Genomic DNA, 18,813 nt, shown 5'->3' on the forward strand with positions numbered 1-18,813 from the left:
AGTTGGAGTAATGAAGTTCTAGAGCACAAGTGTTTCATATATTCAGAAAGACTATTCTACAGCATGCCTGAGGCTATGGGGTAAACTTATCAAGCTGTGGGTTTGAAAAAGTGGAGATGTTGCCTATAGCAACCAGACAGATTCTAGTTATTTATTTAGTACATTCTACAAAATGACAGCTAGAATCTGATTGGTTGCTATAGGCAACATCTCCACTTTTTCAAACCCTCGGCTTGATAAATTTACCCTTATGTGCGCTTTTAATGCTCTCTGTGAGACGCCGACATTCATCAAGGTAAATAGTCGCTCTGTGTATGAACTTTGCTGCATATAAGAGTGCATAACACACGGATATATGAAAAGAATTAATGATAGTTTCCTTTAAAATATTACACATCTTGGGTCTGTTGTCTCCATTTGCAGAATAGCGTTGATCAGTCAAATAAAACAAGTCAAATTCACAAACTTTACCAAACCTTTAATGAGGCATACGTTACACCAATCACTTGTAGTCGTCCAATTGAAACAGAAGCGGAATACATGTTATTATAGTCACATATTAGAGGATGAGTCAGACGTAGACAAAATAGTGGATAAATAAGGGTGCTTGTGAAAGCATAAAGCAGTTTGGCATTTGAAATATAAACACAAAAGCACAACAAAAAGATGTTTCCAGTGCCAAGAGATACGTCAAGAGACGATATTGCAAAGTGTACCAAGTCCAGAACGTTAGCCCAAGTCACGTCTATACAACTCAACCAGCTAGACGTGTACGTCTTAAAAGGGATCACCAAAATGAAAATACAAGTTGCTCTAAAGTGAAGAGACTTGTGACATTCACGCCTTTCAGAAGAGTTAAAGGACAATTCCACCCAAAACTCCGTAAGACCGGCAAAAGCAAAGATATTATAGCAACGATCTAAAACTTTCCACCTGACCCCAGTCAACGGAAGACATGGGTGACCCACAGGATATCCTGAATGCCAGGACCAACATACTTTAAGTTTTGGGTGGAATTATCCTTTAAAGATACAGGACAATGTATGTAATCTTGTTACCTACCTGATTACAAAATAGTATTCTCCTTTATCAGACAGTTTGGGGGGTATTCAATTGTTTGTTTTAACGCACTAAAACCCAAAAAACGAGCGCTCTAAAAATATTACCGTTAATACGGTAATTACTCGCTAAATTTCATCTCGCAGCTCCCTGAGCAGCGAGCTGAAATTCAGCCCGCTGGCAGCGAGTAAGTACCGTATTAACTGTTTACGCGCGCAAAATTACCGTATAATATGAAGTTTTTTTAGAGCGCTCGTTTTTTTTTGGTTTTAGCGCGTTAAAACAAACAATTGAATACCCCCCTTTAGGTTCAAAGAGGACGAGAGAAATCTGGTGCGCAGAGGAAAACAGCTTCTGTAATAATCAATATCTCAAAATATCTTAACCTCCAATTAGCTCCTAAACTTTCAAAGAGATTTCTGATTCTAATTAGTAATTCTTTTAACAAAAGCAATTTGCATTTTACATTCGGTGATTTAATATCCGTACACAGGCTGCCTATTCCATCTCTGCTTCAGTATACTACTTCATAAAGTACTTCCCGAAAAGAGTGTTTATTCTAGATTAAAGTGCAAATAAAGTCACTCGTACATTTTTTTTTTCTATTTTAAGCATTTACTGACTTGAACTGGATGCTATCCATTTTAAATATACGGGTTTTTTTTTGTCTAGTGAAGGCAGCCACTTGGTGGTCTGAACCAATATTCATAAGAATGCAGTCTAGGAACTAATGACATCGCTGAGAAGCAGAGACTGAACCACGGTTCAACAACCAATATGGCTCCACCATTGTGCGATGGGGACGGGAATTCCTAAACTTAAGGTTAACTGAATGACCCCAATGTCGATTGATTTATTGATTAAAATAATGAAGCACTTCAAAAATATTTCAGGGAGGGGGGGGGGGGAATTCAAACTTTTTATTTTATTTGGCTACAAGTCTTCCATTCATCTCTCGCCCATGGGAAAGCACTCAGTCCGATACATGGTTTGTGGTTTTTAAGACAAAGTATTTGAACACATGTAGGCTGTACACCTATGTGGCAGAGACGTAGACAGGTAAACATGAGAAAACGACTTGGGAATCTGTTCTCGAACCAGTACCTGAGGTGTTTTACCAGTAAATGGAGACAGGCGCTTTAACAAAAGGAACTGGAACAAAAATGTTGGCATAAAAAAAAAAAAAAAAAAAGGGAAACCAATGTGCAAAAACTGATGGGTAGTCAAGTAAACAGATCTGATATATTGGAGACTACAAACTGGACACAGGTAACAGGTGAGCACTAGTAAACCCACTTCCTCATTTACAGTTTTTTGTTATCCATATTTCACCTTTTAGCAGCAATTTAATATCCATAACTATCCGGAAGGAGACTTGCGGTCGATTAAAGGAAGACATGGGTTGTCCAAGTAGAGCCATTTTAATACTACGTAAATGCATTTTTGACCAACAGGGCGTAATATCTGGCATCGTGAGGCGAGGCCTGCATATTGTTAATAAAGATATCGATTACTGAACCACACGGGGACATACCAGGTGCCAAGACGGGAAGCGTGAGGGATCACAATACACAAGTGCACTTAATTCAACACAGACTTCCTCCGGAACGGCCCCGTTGATTTAATCTAGCACAGTAAGGAACCCCCGTTGTAAACAGGAAACATTAAGTTTGTCGAGACTCTTCCTAGCACAGCTACGACAGGACAAGTCGCTGAAGCGTCTGGGGTACAGCTTCTAATTAACTTTGACCTTCTAAATAAATATGCACACGTTTCTAGAGGATAGCAGCAAAGGTTGTCCTGTTTTAAGCGCCATGTGGTAGAGAGGAAGGCCTGAGCCCAACGCTCCTTCCATTGGAATCCCAGGAAAAGCCTCCGGGGTCGGAGTGTGCGGCCTACAGGTGGACTCTCAGCACGTCGCGAGTAGCCACGGCCCGATGACAATTCATGCACACGACAGAGAGAGACTTTTGTATTTCAGCCAGGCAAGGACGACACATGAGGTGGCCACAGGAGAGCTGGTAAATGGGCTCGGTTTTACAATACGCTGAAAACGTCCTCATACAGGAAGCGCAGCCTTGGACCACACCACTTCTGTTGTGCTCTACGGAATAAACAACACACATGACGTTAGCAATATGGGACACGATCCTCTAAATATAGTCCCTAAATAAAAGGATAAGACCCGTTAGTCATAGGGTAACTGATGCAAACCACAAACACCAAATTCAAATGTGAAGTTGGGACCCATAATAGTGGAATTGTTCATTGTTAATAGGACTTTCCATTGCAATTTAGGGCCAAGGATGCATTATTCGATATCAAGCCCTTTTAGAAATAAATATGCGTTTCTGAAATATTTAATTTTCCTCCCCCATCCTGCATGTACTTATAGTAATACGCATTTCAATATGACTTTTGAATTTGTCAGTATAAGTGTCTATATTACATGGCTATAGCCAACCATAGTCCTGTTTTGGTTACTTCCCCATCCTAGCTAAGTATTTAGCATTAGACAAAGTTAACAAAGCAGAGCTCCTAGACATTAACACACAGTAAATATAACGTATGTATGTTTTAGTAAATTCCCATTTTAAAATCCCAGCGTGACATTTGCCACCTTCTGATTGAATATATATATTCAAGGGGCAGTGTAAACAGCACATGTACTGGCACCAAGAAACACCCCATGACATCAAGCTGCCAGCTTTCAGGACATTGGCTCTGAATGACCACATGATCTCCTTGTCACAGGAACTTCCGCCCACAACAATAATGGTAGGTTTGTAAATAACTATGTTTCAATTAGGATTGTACTGAACCTCTACTATTAAGGTTAGAGCTTTCAAAACTCTATGGCAAGGAAGCTGCAAATGATAAACGCACTTCAACCATTCTAATTTAAGAGTACATATGGCTTAAATATATACTCCTTAACACATCCCCCTGCCTTCCGGTTTTATGTTTCACGTTACAGCTACCTATTGTAGTCGAAAATTGCACCACAGTAAGACATGATTTCTCTTGGTAGTTAGAGAATCTTCTCCTGTTCCGGTGAAGCTTTGGGGCCAACTACCCTCTGCGCCCCATACTCATCATCTAAGAATACATAACCCTGAAGCTGCACTGGGGCTCTGAATCTTGTTAAGAATACTAAAACAAAAACATGATCCTACGGTCTAACATGGAACAGCATCAAATGATACGGACTCTTACAAGAATAAGATTAAACTGCCAGGAGGGACCCTACGAGGTTATTGAACATGTGCATATGAAACAGGGCATGTAAAAGAAACAGGTTGATGAACTAGGAAGCCGCTGCTTACAGTACCGGTTAATGTGGAGCTTGTCATCCAGGGCGGGCTCCCGGCGCTCTCCATGTGAAACCCTTGCGGCTGACTCTTCATAAACTTGGCTGTGTACGAAGGCATTGATCCCAGGGCTGTGGTCAGAGCCAGATCCAGGCTTTGTGTCAGTCTCTGTTCATGGGAAATTGATTCTGTGCACAAGGATACAACACATATTAAACAATTGAGGGTTTGGGGGTTTTTTTTACCTTTCTTGTCCAATTCTGCTGTATTTAACATACCAAAACTACTTCTAATGACTTCACAATTGTCTGCTTAAACAGAGTTTAACCGCCTTTGGAAAATTGTAATCTCCTGGTTTGTACATTCTGACCTTTTAAGAAGGACATTGCTTTATCTTCATGGCTTCCTTTTGGGTTTAATAGAGAACTTTATTCATCAAGCAGTATAAAGTGCCCCTGAGTATTTCAATACATAGGGGCTCATTAAAGAAACAAGGCTGTAGATTTGTATTGGCTGCAAATTTCAATATTAAAAGGGATCTGTTTACTGTAGAGGATGGGTTTTTTTTTGGCAAAAGCTTACAGTCATCTGTACTGGACTCTGCAATACCAGGATGTAGAGAGAAGATCATCTCCATGTAGATTTCAAACAAGCTGGATGTATGAACTTTGACACCAGTGTGACAGGAGGCTCACATCACCTGGCTACATGTTGTCTAGGATCCTCCCATTGCATTTACACTTAAAAGCGGAACTCCGCCTGAAATATTTTCTTCTCTAGTATTTTACAATTTGCAGGCAGTAAAGTACACCCAACACCAGCCCTGTCTTATGCAATTTGGTGTAATATATGTAGCATCTGACTGCAGTACTGCAGTTGCTTAGTGAAAATTGACAGACATTTCAATTTGAATTTAATGTTAAATGCTCCGAGTTTTGAACAATGCAGCCGCCAAGAGCGAGTAGAAAGTTTAGCATTACACAGAACTTCAGGGACCGCTATGGGGGCAGTACCGTCTTTAGTCTAGGCTGCCCACAGGCTGGACATACCGTAAAATATATTAGATGACGACATAATAAGTGTCAATGGAAACTGGGTAACATGAGGGATGCAGGAGATGAGGATATGATGGTGAAAAATTATAATAGTACTGTAATATTTAAAGCTGGAACTAAACCTGAAAGCAAAATGTTAATGTTATAGCTGTCAGGAGCTGTGGAGAGGAGATGGAGCAGTTATATATAACAATAGTTGTATAGATACTTTGGTTGATACCTGAATTTGAGCAGTCCATCTGTGACATTTGACTATCACCTTCCGTCTTCATCTTCTTTGCACTAGAATCTGAGGTAGAGCAGAGACCACTAACGGCTGAAAAGTAGGTGTCTACGTTATCACCGTCATTAGCAGAATCCTCCATCCACTCCACCTTCCTTTTCATGGAGGACAAGGCTATGGCCGAAGGAGTTACTGTGCCTCCAACCCGAGCCCTGCCCAGGAGAGTAGAGCCGGGAATATGGTGCTGCAGGAGGAAGTAGTCTATTCTCACTTTCAGTGAGGGGTGGGGGAGAGGCTGGGATTGTGGAGTGTAGGGAACACCCGTAAATGGATCGCTTGGCATCCTGCCCCACGATGCTTCGCTTTGGTTGCATCTATCGAGTGTGCTTTGGTCGATGACTTTTCCCGATGGAAGGATTATGGGAAAAGTCATGATCTCAAGTGTAATGGGGTCCAGAAACTCCTCGGGGACATCTTGGAGAATATTGGCAAGTTCGCTCAGGCTGTACTGCGCATTTTCTGAGTTACTGTAAGACATATGGTTACTTTCCGTTGGCGACACGGGGCACGGCTGTCCGAAACTATGGGGGAGACTCATGCAGGCGATCTGGTACACGCTCTCCACCATTTCCTTGGAAGAAGTCTTAGCGGGCTGACCCCATACCTCCACTCTCTTTATACTGCAAGGGGCACCCCCGGCTATATGCGTTATACAGATCTTCAAGTGGGTAACGTTACTAAGAGAGTGTAGACCTTTATTCCACAGATCCTGGCATGACGACCCATGGTATGACATCACGTTATCGGTCTGATGAAACGGGTGTCTTGGCTTGAAGCCTCGGTTATTAAAAGTGGCTTTGCTTTGATTTTTCAGCACAACCTTCCCCACCAAGGCAAACACTTCTTTGTCCAATCCCTGGCCAACCGCAGCAGGCTGGTTCAACTCATGGTTACTACAAGATGTTTTATTGGCGGAGGTAGCTGTATAGATGTCCATTCCTGAAAAGTTATGATGTCCCCCAGATGAGGTGTCTATATTAATTCTACATAGATCTATGTTAAACGGGAAGGATATTGTGATGTGTACAGGAGGCTTAATAAAATATTCACAGCGAAACCCGCGATTCCTTTTAGCGAGGTCTTCGGAGACCAGGTTCTCCACTTCATATCCATCGGCACTGATCTAAAAATAGCAAAATATATATCATCCATTGTAAGAAAACACCAATTCCCTTTTTATCGAAAAAGGAGCAATGTGCTACTCTTCTGTCAGCAGATACTGGAGGTACAGATATACGCAAGCAGAAGAGCAACATTGCTGGAAGATAAGAATGGTGAGAATATTCTTTACTATGTTTAAATCCCAGGATCCACCACTTTGAGGAGGATTTCAGGCCGTAGGGATGTCACAGTGCTTTTAAACTGATGATTTCCCTTTTCATTAGAATCTGGAAATCTTACCAGAAGGAATATCTTGATACGTTATAACACTATATTGATGGGCAGCACAGTGGCCTAGTGGTTAGCACTTCTGCCTCACGAGTTCGATTCCCGACCATGGCCTTATCTGTGTGGAGTTTGTATGTTCTACCCGTGTTTGTGTGGGTTTCCTCCAGGTGCTCCAGTTTCCTCCCATACTCCAAAAACATACTGGTAGGTTAATTGGCTAGTATCAAAATTGACCCTAGTGTGTGTGTGTGTGTGTGTGTGTGTGTGTGTGTGTGTGTGTGTGTGTGTGTGTGTGTGTGTGTGTGTGTGTGTGTGTGTGTGTATTAGGGAATTTAGACTGTAAGCCCCAATGGGGCAGGGACTGATGTGAGTGAGTTTTCTGTACAGCGCTGCGGAATTAGTGGCGCTATATAAATAACTGATAATAAATCGATAAACATCGTAATTCTCCAGATACCATTAGATCAGTTACTTACAACTTTTCTGTATGTTTATTTTCCACCAGAAATCAGAAGAAACATCATTTTCCATTTTTGTTTGATTGATTGGGCACCATGTCCTTTTTAGCAGTAGATTAATATTGGTCACCATGACTGTGACATTACAGGAAACAAAACATGTACGATTAAAAAAAAAATATAACGGAAAGACTTTACCTTGTTACAAACGATCCGAGGTCTAAACTGGGGTAGACAGAGGTTCACAACCATCCTGATTACTCTGGCTGATCTGCAGACAGCAGAACCTGCGAGAGAGCGACAGAGTACATCTATCAGAGCACAGACTTCAGATCGCTGTTTGTGGCAGACAGCCATCCGCACACTTGATTTGGTCAGACATGTATATATACACAATTGTGGTCAAATATAAAACATTGAGCCAATCGGTGCTTCGGCTGAATGGCAAGACCAGACAAGGCTCCATTAACACGATCGCATACAGGATTTGTTGTGGTACCATCAACCTCAGTCCGCACTTGACAGATCCAAGGTCGATCGGGACTGTTGGTATTTTTCGGACCATATATATGTGTAAAAAAAAAACAAAAAACCTTGCAGCATCAACAAATATATATGTCTATGGCGGGAGTTAGAGGTACTCCACCCCCCCAGAGACCACTGCCTCCCAGGCAGATTTATTTTCATTCCCAAAGATAAATCATCAGATCTGCGGAGTACAAGAGTTTCAAAAACACAAACATGAAAATAAATGTAAGATAAAGGCAAGCCTAATGTCAACTCGCTCTAACATATTTGACATTTTACATTACTATTTTAGGCTCAAACAATCCCCCCTCCTCTCCCCCGCCAGTATGGTTCCTCCATAACGTCAAAACAAGCCACACACAAAAGGAATCAGTCGGTTTCGTCCTTCATGATCAAATTAACAATAAACACTGGACTGTGAAGGTTCAAAAATAGTTCGCTCCTGGCAGGATTTTGATAAGTTTGATCAGCCAATGATCACAAAGCGTTGGCCCATTGAGTACAGCTGGTCCCTTCTTGTGCACAGCCAACCTGGAAACAAAGCCATTTATTGGATTGATTGGGCTGAACAAATCGATCAATAAGCTTTACAGACAAATAAACATTTCCTGAAACTCTTGTGTATGTAGATTCGTATGGCAGAATATGACATGGCGCTGTGGGCAGACCGGTTTGTGACCAGAATGTGCATACGTGCCCATCTCAGGAGAGGGGACATTTTTAGGTAACGCAATCTTCACAGGCAGGTGCAATTTACATAAGACCCTTATGATATCTACAACATAAATCAGCATTAAATAAAGAAGGACCACAGACAATAATACAGGGCTTCTTATAAAACAGTGCTAAAGACAAAAGTGATGTAAGCCATACCAGCAAATCAGATCTTTGCTTTCCTTTTATACCCACTAGCAAAATGACAGTTACAATCTGATTGGCTACTACTAGTTACACCACGTCTGTGCACAATGTATTCTTTATAAGGCTTTTCTCCACCTCTTTTACCATCCCGTACATTTGTTATTCTGCTGATGTGTGTGTATGTATATGTATATATATATATATATATATATATATATATATATATATATATATATATATATATATATATATATATATATATATATATATATATTAACCCGTGCATGATACTCATGCATTCTAGTTAAATCAAGCTACTTAAGGTGTTAAAAAGGTTCTTGTCATGCATTTGGGCCTAGCCCAGGCCTCCTCAGGGGAAGAGCGTTACTTCCCAACGCAAGCGCCCTTTTTTAACGTGATTTTGTCCACATGTCACCACCTCATCATTTTTCTCCATCACCTCATCCTTCAGCTTCATCGCCACACCCTTCATCAAGCTACTTAAGGTGTTAAAAACTCCCCACTGTCACCCCCGGAAACCAGCAACCACTCCCAACTCTCACTTCTCCTTCAAAAAATATATAGGTCAGTGTATAACTCTGCCCAGGACAGTAGAAAAATAATATTTAACAGATGCGATGGTTTGCAATGCCATCTACTGTGTAAACGTGGCTACTGCAAAAAGGTCTAAACTAAAAAAAACAAAACAAATTCAGCCACTAGAGGTCAGTAATGTGACCATTGTAGAACGTTCAGCAACTTTTCTCGTTTTAAACTTGAGCAAGATATTGGACTTGTGTCCTTGTGCATGGTACTGCCAAGATCATCCAGAGACAGAGATTCAGTGTTAAACATATCTGGCACGGTACTTGCAAAAGTGATGTACTTATTTGGTGTTCCAAAAATTGCGGTGAGATGGCAGAAAGGACATTTTAAACTAGTCGAACATTTCAAAGTGAGCAAACATCAACATCCTGCCTTATTGGTCATAAGTGGAGACTCCCCAAAATGGCTAAAATACAATGTATGCCAAGGACATAGATTTACTTATATACTATATATGCAAGGACGCACACATTTTAGAAATACGCCAAATTAGTTTTACACGGGACTGTCCAAACTGTTGTGCAATGCATCCAAACGTAGCACACATACCATATACAATGTTCTTATTAGCTCCCCTTATCACAGTAGAGAGATATCGTTTTTATTGTTTCCCAGATTATGGGGTTACACTCTGGATTATTCCCAGCACCATGTGACTTTATCGATGGCAGCCAGCAAGAGCTTACAGGATGACGCACACTCACACATTACTTCTAAATTTACATCACATAGAATGGTTATAAAAGGTGCAGTAAATTGCCACTGGAAAGACTCTATGTAGCCATGTTTAACCCGTGCACGAGCGGAGGCGTTTTATATGTTCTGGACCAAATCACATTTCAGTGATAAAGGAATTATTTAGCCATGTTGTGTACCTTACTAACATCCCGCCTTCTATTGGGAGCATAGCAGATTAGTCTTACTTGAAGTGAATTACACAGGTGGAAACAGGTACGTTGAAAAAAAGACAACCCACAGCTTAATGATTCTTCCCATAGCTATTCTAACCCAATTAAGAGAAACTCTAGGCAAAAGACTTGTGTCTCACCTATTTCCAGCATGGATAGATTTAGTGTAACCCGTACAGCAAACACTGGATCCGTCAGTGTTGAGACAGACATTTCCTGTGATCGGTGGGATAGACTGCTGTGTACAGTAATCTGGTACCCACTGTGAATGGGAAGACGCTATGGACTAAAATCACATGCAAAAATCAAAATGTTTCAAACAGGTTGAATTAAAATAACTCGCCATCATTCCAGTGTTCCCCCCAGCACCTACTTCCCGAGTGCTCCACCCGGCTGGTTTACTTGTCACCCGGCTCTTGGAGCCCAAGAGAGTCCTATTATAATAGAATAAACCAATGTTTCTCCTATTAGAACAGGCACTATGTGAGCACTACAGCCAGCAGTGTGTGTTAGACCACTGACCACCAGTGTGACCAGTCCTGGCAGCTGGGGGCAATAGCCTCCGACATTTTACAATATTATTGCAAAGTATTACACTGCCCCCATCTGGCTGCTGCTTAATGCCACCCGGCTGGCAACATTTTCTGGGTTAGAAGACTGCGTTCACAGACCCCAGTTCAGGACATTCACTATTTTTGTACTCTGCTATGGCCATCGAATGTTACATTAGTGCGGGTTAAATAATGATACTAATAAAGTTGGCGATAATTCCATCAATTTAATAAATACAAAAATACAGATATACAATAATAAGCGAAGTCTACTAAATCGGTTTACTTTGCAGATCAACTAAGTAGCATTTGGGATGAAAACCTGTTTTCACCGTATCTTATATTTATAACTGCTCCTGGTTTTTTTTTAGCAAAGATACATTTTTACTATAAACTTTTAACAAATAATATAACCAACACTCGTGCTATGGACTTAAATTTTCAGTGCTTAGAAAACCTGAATGCTGTTGAATTTTAGCAATATTGCAGAATAAATGGGCAGTCATATCAGCCATAGTTACTAGGTCACCCATCATATTCTACGGAGCCAAACACTTTGCAGTGTAGATAGGCAAGCTGCTCTGATTGTGTACGTTTTGTAAGAGGAAACCACTCCCAGTACGGCAGCTCGACCACTACGTATCCCAGCTTACGCAGCTGCCTCCTTTTCATGTTGTGAAGTCCCAAGAGACGTTCTGTTCCATAGCAGTAATGATTGCGGTTTGTAACCTGAATTGCCATCCTAATGGTGTCGTCACGGCACGCAGCCTTTTGATCTAACTTCATTCCCATGTTCATCTTGGACAATAAGTCGTTGGTGATCTTAATACCATTGGATTTCTTAGGAGTATCGGCAACATCCACTGAACCATCATAGCTATTTTCCAAAGCCGGTTTTGAATTTTTATTCAGTAATTGACTCAAGAAGTCATCAGTGACCTGGACACGAATGGATTTCAGTTGATGTTTGTCATCTTTAGCAACATCAACATTAATAGCGATAGGTTTGTTGTAGATATCCAAGTGGACCTCCAGATCCTTCGATCTGGTATGAGGCAAAATCATGTGGTTCTTTACATACTCCGGTCCGCCCAACATGAATTCCAACATTGAGGCAGCTTTAAGGAACTCCGGCTTCACGTATATGTCCTTGTTGGACAAATTCACAAGCATTTCGGTTACTTCTTCTCGGAGCTCCGGTAAAACAGTTACTCCTTTGTACTCAGGGCATTCAATTTGTACACTGCCAGATATGGTGAAAAGATCCTTTTTTAGCTCAAACAAACTTATTTTCGTAGACTGCGCGATAAACTTCTTGCTTAAGACCAACTTGATGAGATCCAACGGAAACCGTTCACAGAACGCTAGGGCCATCAAACAAGTGAGAAAGTGTTCTGGAAACAACTGAAATTCCCTCAGGTTCTTGCTGATTTCATTGATCAAGGCAGAGTAAAAAACATCAGCGTTCGGTGGTTCATAGGTCAGAACGCCAAAAGACCAGAGGAACTTGGCGATGTCTTTGCTCCGACAGTAAGACACTCTATCAGGGAGAGCCAAGGCGACTGCGTCCATGAGGTCCTCATTCAGGATATGCATTGAAGCAAAGCACAGGACGACATGCATCATACCCTGAGTGCCCATAACAGGTATGCGTTTAGGAAACACCTGCCCAACTTGCTTGAAAAAGTCTAAGTGGTCTACACGGGTGAATCTGAACATTTTCAGAACATTCACCAAGGAGAAATTACCAATTTCTTCTATATTTTCTATAATTATATCACCAAATTTTCTCATGAGGTATTCAGATAATCCGTTACCAGTCTTGAAATATCCTAGACAAACGGCTCCGATTTCTTCTACATTAATAGTGTTTAGATACCTCAGTACCATTGACTCAAGTCTCTCCATCAACTCTTCAGGGGCACGCCTGCCTTCACCGATAATATATATTAGCTGTATTACCTGGGCTAAATTTAGGTCCGTACAGTGGAGCCGCATATAGTTGTACATGTTGCCCAAGAATTTAGGGACGCTACAACTGATACACCTCCAAGTGTCTGCCACGTGCAACAACTCATCGGTAGACAAATCCCACACCCGACGACTAAACTCTACTTCATAACCTTTCAGCATGGAATGGTTTGCGGGAATTTTGAGCCGTACAAAAGCATCAAGTAAACGTATTATCTCTGCGTTGGTGTATAGGGGAAGATTTGCAGTGCTACGACTACAAAGAATTCGAAACTTTTTATTTGCTTTTAGCACTCCAATTTGCATCTTAGGCGCATAACTGAGTTTCTCAAAAAAATCTGATATGTCGCTAGCAGCTAGATGACCATCAGGTGTCACTTTCTGTAGAATGTCCTCACATTCCCACATGGATGTGTCTATTGGATGCTCAGCATTATAGCACAATAATTTGTATTCTGGTCGACACTGTTGAAAACACCTTGGATCTGCCATACTGTCAAAAGATTCCATAGGATATGGATTTTCTGTTCTGCTCTTCCTGAAAGATTCTACAAGTCTTCTTTCAGATGTCTTAGTACTAGCTAAAATTATTTTTTTACTTTTGGGCCAAATCTGGGATCTAGTGGTGTCAGATTTGTTGTCTTCTGCCGAGCGATGCCTTCTGTATCCATATTCTGCTATTCCTTTCCCGTTGTCAACTATTTCTGTGGAATAAGCAGAAGGGTTGTGGAGATCCTTACTCTCTTGAAGGTCTACTGCATTGCTGTTGGCTTTCTTGAAATCAGCAGAAGTCTTTGCAGATTGAAAAGCAGTAGATTGTCCATCTGGAAGTTTAGTACTTGTCCATCTAGCAAAAGAAGTAATGGCAGCTGCTCGACAAACACCTACTTGTAATCTTCGATATATCGCAGTAGCCATGGATCTCGCGGCCCCAAGACAGATGGGTGTCCAAATACTGAAAGAAGGGCAGATGAAAAATGTAGATGAGTGTCTTCCATCTAATTAAGAGTGTCTTTATTGTACAGAAACACAATCTGGTTGAAAGGATCACTTATCCACGAAAGCTCTGGGGGCGGAAAGTGGAAGATTGGGCACAAAGGTCATCTCAGCAGGAAGACACAATTGGTGCACACGTTTCCTTCCCAGGAACACAGTGGTGTCCTAATAAATCCACTAAGCGTCTCGCCATAGAACAGTAAATGATGACAAACTAGGTGTCTTACGTTCATTTGTTTCTACAGTCACTGGATTAAAATCCTCAATCAATACTCCAGTCTTCATGTACTGGGGATAAGAGAGTTAAGAAACCCTGTTGTAGCGTGGTTTAGGAATTGCAATCTAATATCTAACCGGGGTTATAGGTGATACCACTTTTTTCCGCGCACCAGTTTTCATAAGTGTCCCTACAAGTATCACCGACAGATAGTTAATCACAGATAACAAAGCAGGGAAGTATCATGCTCTACATCGGCGCACACGTTTGGCAATGTGCAGAAATCTATGAGTGATGTTTTATATTAAGCTGGATACCACACAGTGAGTCCAGCAAGCGGAGGACAATGAAGTTTAATGGAACCACGACTCACATTTGAATGCCTCATATTTTTTAGAATACAAAATGAAATTGTCAAATTAGAACAGTGGTCAATTCTGAAAACTGCTGCAAAGGACAATCAGATCTTCGCATTCATTATATAAATTGCACCAGACCAACAGTAATTAAAGTTACTATGCGATATTAATATATATACAGTGGAGTGTTGATATTTAACACAGATCTGGAACAAGGTATTAAAAAAATTAGCAACCAGAAGTTTAATAACAAAAGAATTGAATGCCACACAATAATTTTTAAGGGTGTGGAGACAGAGCTACAGCAACACCCCGCCCTCCACCACACTGCCACAGACCGCACCCCCTCTCCGCCATGCTGCAACAGTCAGGTACATATGGAAAAGGTTTCCATGCCTTAACATGGGATATTGCACATTATAGCTACCTTTGACTTGTAGCTTTTGATTTTTGTTAAAGGGACTATAGAGCCACTATATTACAGAGTATAATACACATGGAATAACTAGAGAACTTATACTTAACTAAATATATCCAAGATGCTCTTTTTCACTCCTGTAAGACTACTCCACAACCCCTTCAAGGAGCATTAATTGCTATATGCAGCAACCACTTTACAGCCAGACTCTTTAACCTTGAAAGCGATCCAAAATAATTTAGATTTGTGCTTACAACGATTTTGTCAGTAAGCTTAACTGTAAACACAGACATCCACAAGTACCAGGGATAGCTGTAGGCAAGAACCTTTTGTACATTATGATCTGTGTGTGCCAGAGATTTGACCAAGAAGAACATTGAGCGATATCAGTCAGTAACAGGGGAGGAGAGAAAAAAAGCAGCCTTATGGGGTTTGAAGTGGGTAGAGTACAGATTGGCTTTATTATCTACGTTGTCTTCACATGAATCTGGCTCAGTTTTCTTTGATCAGAGCCATAATCCGGTGACAATAACAGAAATCCCAGTCTGGATTCCACTGATGGTTTCTAGGACAAGCACCAGATTTTGCATTACTTTTCTAGATTATCGCACAGTTTCTATGCTCATTAGTGGATATGACTCAGATTTGTTTAATAGTCTCTGGAAATGGTCTCTGCTTTGCATTTTGTCTATTAGTAAGTGCTCTCTAAGGAAAATCCTGCAGCCACTCATCATAAAGATGGGTCCATATACAGATGCTGATTGAATGTTTTGCTCACGTACTTTTGGCTGTGCCGTCATAACCCTCCACTACCTGCAGATGTTCATGGGCTCACCCTTAGCCATGACTAAACTGATTAACAGCAATTTATTTTACCAGTTATTAAGAGCATTCATGGCAGATGTCAGTGTCAGCTGGAATTAAAGAAAACATTAAGGAAAACACGGTGATAAGTTGATGAAACGAGAGGCAGCATGTAGCTCCTGCTGTTCTTACACCCACAAGCTGGGGCCTACGTGCCCTACCCACAAATCCAGACTGGTCCTAAAATAAGAGTACTGAAATAATATACTGCCAAAGGCTGCTGCAATAATACCTGCACGTGACAATCTGTGCTGACAAGCTAACTTTTAACTCTTATGGGTAGAACCCTGGAATACAACAAAATTGGTCATTATACCGTAAAAATGTCTAAATACAACGCAGTAGTTAACCTGAAAATAAACCTCAATCCTACCACATTTAAAGGTGAAAACTGGGGATGAAGGATTAATACACTCAGTAAATTATAATTAGTGACACCCCCCAAAAAAAACAAAAAAAAAAAAAAAACAACCTGGGGCCTTCGTGGCATTTTTGGGTACACAGATAAGTATCACTCCTGCAACTGAACAGGAACATCTGACATAATTACAACCTAAAATCCAACTAGTCTTAACATGACACTATGGTTGTGGGATAGATACTACATACTATTGTACCCTGATAGACTATATAATGCCCAGATATAGATCATACAGGGTAAGGACATATACAACTAGAGAACATATAGAATACCATTGGTAGCTACAGATCACATTATGAGGTATAAATAAAGCAGGGATACATTATATATGGTAGTGACACTGGCACCTAAAAAATATATTTTATACATGTAGCTATATGGACATCCACACCTATGGAATATATCGAGCTATATGCACACACATATAGAATATATACACACACAATATATAGCTATTAATCATATTTCAACAGAGACTTTGGGGTATATTTACTAAACTGCAGGTTTGAAAAAGTGGAAATGTTGCCTATAGCAACCAGATTCTAGCTAGCATTTTGCAGAATGTACTAAATAAATAACTAGAATCTGATTGGTTGCTATAGGCAACATCTCCACTTTTTCAAACGCGCAGTTTAGTAAATATACCCCTATGTATTCAAATCCTAAAGGCACACCCACAATCAAAGAATATAAATTATACATGTAGCTCTAGATCCTATATGATTAGTCACACCTACAGAATACATAGTCTACATATATATAGTATATATATGTTGCTATAGTGATATTTACACCTATAGATCAGTCAATGGAGCAGGTGCACCAACAGATCACACGTTAGTGACAAAGTGAACATATAGGACCTCATTAGTGTTAGGAACATAAATCAGCTAAAGAGAATAAATTTGCTGCAGAATAAGCCATGCTGCTATGCAAGGGGCACAAATGCAATTTTTGGTTTGTATGCAGGTAAAATATTGGCTGTCCTTATATTCACCACACACATAATGGGCAACTTTATTTTGACGCATAGATTTGGAAAGAGCTAGGTTGTGCCCCATCCCAGCTGTAAATATATCAACACAATTTAACCGCCTCGCACATTAACATGGTCTGGCTGGCTGGATTTACTTGTAACTATAAACCAGGCCCACAATGTAGATGAAGCAACACAAGACGATGCCCCTCATAGATGTAGATTTGAGTGTTCTTATAGCTACACAATATATAGTGCACAGGCAGATAAAAGTTCAAGGGAACATACATCATATACTGCAGGGTCCCTCACACCTATAGTATAGCACATATAGAATATACAGTGTACAGGCAGATATAGTATACAGGAACACACATCACACTCTGCTGGCATGCACAGACATGCATAGCACACAGCAGACAGGCACACACATTCATGACACACAGCAAGCGGCCACACACACATACATGACACACAGCCAGCAAGCATACATACATACATACATGACACACAGCAGGCAGGCACACACACACACGACACACTGCAAGCATACATACATGACACACAGCAGGCAGGCAGGCACATACATACATACATGACACACAGCAGGCAGGCACATACATACATACATACATGACACACAGCAGGCAGGCACATACATACATGACACACAGCAGGCAGGCACATACATACATACATACATGACACACAGCAGGCAGGCACATACATACATACATACATGACACACAGCAGGCAGGCACATACATACATGACACACAGCAGGCAGGCACATACATACATACATACATACATGACACACAGCAGGCAGGCACATACATACATACATACATGACACACAGCAGGCAGGCACATACATACATGACACACAGCAGGCAGGCAGGCACATACATACATACATGACACACAACAGGCAGGCACACACATTCATGACACACAGCAAGCAGCCACACACACATACATGACATACAGCCAGCAAGCATACATACATACATGACACACAGCAGGCAGGCACATACACACATACATGACACACACAGCAGACATACATAGTCACATACATGACACACACAGGAGCACACACGCTGTCTCCCCCTCACCGTCACTCCTCCTGGAACAGACACAATCCCCGGCACAAGCTGATGACGCAGTGAATGTCAGTCTGCCGATCCGGGGGGCGTGTCCCGGAAGTTGAAGGGCGGGACCACGTTTCAAATAAACTGACACACATCACGTGCCAGCGAGTAGGCGGTGCCGTTAGAGGGCGCTCTCAGTGTGACGCCCCTCGCCCCGCCCACTTAGTGGCAAGATCAAGTTCCTATAGGCTGACCTATTACTGTGTGGATTATATACATGTGTATATCACTGTGTTATACAGGTCAGTGGGGTTGTATCCCCATGTCTTGTTCATGTATGTCACAAGGGTGACCCTGGGTGAGACAGCTGGAGAGAGCCCTCACAACTAATGCACTTATATATTACTGTGGTAGGCCCTCCATCAGGCAGCACTGAGTGTTACCATTAATATGATACATTTAGAGAAGCGGCCATAGGCCAAAGTCCT

General features: G+C 41.2%; 2 protein-coding genes across 2 annotated transcripts; both read right to left on the minus strand.

Annotated features, from left to right (window-relative positions):
- Nucleotides 1–457: 457 nt before the first annotated feature.
- Nucleotides 458–18,434, minus strand: UBOX5 (U-box domain containing 5). Its single transcript, XM_075190544.1, has 5 exons — nt 18,350–18,434; nt 7,754–7,842; nt 5,646–6,831; nt 4,391–4,558; nt 458–3,163 (listed from the first exon to the last, which is right to left on the minus strand). Exons 2-5 carry the CDS (start codon nt 7,805–7,807, stop codon nt 2,955–2,957), a joined length of 1,617 nt encoding a protein of 538 aa, XP_075046645.1. The 5' UTR covers nt 7,808–7,842; nt 18,350–18,434; the 3' UTR covers nt 458–2,954.
- FASTKD5 (FAST kinase domains 5) lies at nt 9,627–18,430 on the minus strand. Its single transcript, XM_075190416.1, has 2 exons — nt 18,350–18,430; nt 9,627–13,935 (listed from the first exon to the last, which is right to left on the minus strand). The coding sequence occupies exon 2, from the start codon at nt 13,896–13,898 to the stop codon at nt 11,535–11,537; it is 2,364 nt and encodes a 787-aa protein (XP_075046517.1). The 5' UTR covers nt 13,899–13,935; nt 18,350–18,430; the 3' UTR covers nt 9,627–11,534.
- Nucleotides 18,435–18,813: the final 379 nt, after the last annotated feature.

The sequence above is a fragment of the Mixophyes fleayi genome, chromosome 1 (genome assembly GCF_038048845.1).
Source record: "Mixophyes fleayi isolate aMixFle1 chromosome 1, aMixFle1.hap1, whole genome shotgun sequence".
NCBI lineage: Eukaryota > Metazoa > Chordata > Amphibia > Anura > Limnodynastidae > Mixophyes > Mixophyes fleayi.

Bases quoted from the DNA above. Each gene is read 5' to 3' on its own strand.
- UBOX5 (XM_075190544.1), bottom strand. From the start codon at position 7,807: ATGGTTGTGAACCTCTGTCTACCCCAGTTTAGACCTCGGATCGTTTGT. The intron at 6,832-7,753 runs GTAAAGTCTTTC...TGCTATTTTTAG, and splicing joins CTCGGATCGTTTGTAACAAG to ATCAGTGCCGATGGATATGA. The intron at 4,559-5,645 runs GTATCAACCAAA...CCTTGTGCACAG, and splicing joins GATGGACTGCTCAAATTCAG to AATCAATTTCCCATGAACAG.
- FASTKD5 (XM_075190416.1), bottom strand. From the start codon at position 13,898: ATGGCTACTGCGATATATCGAAGATTACAAGTAGGTGTTTGTCGAGCA.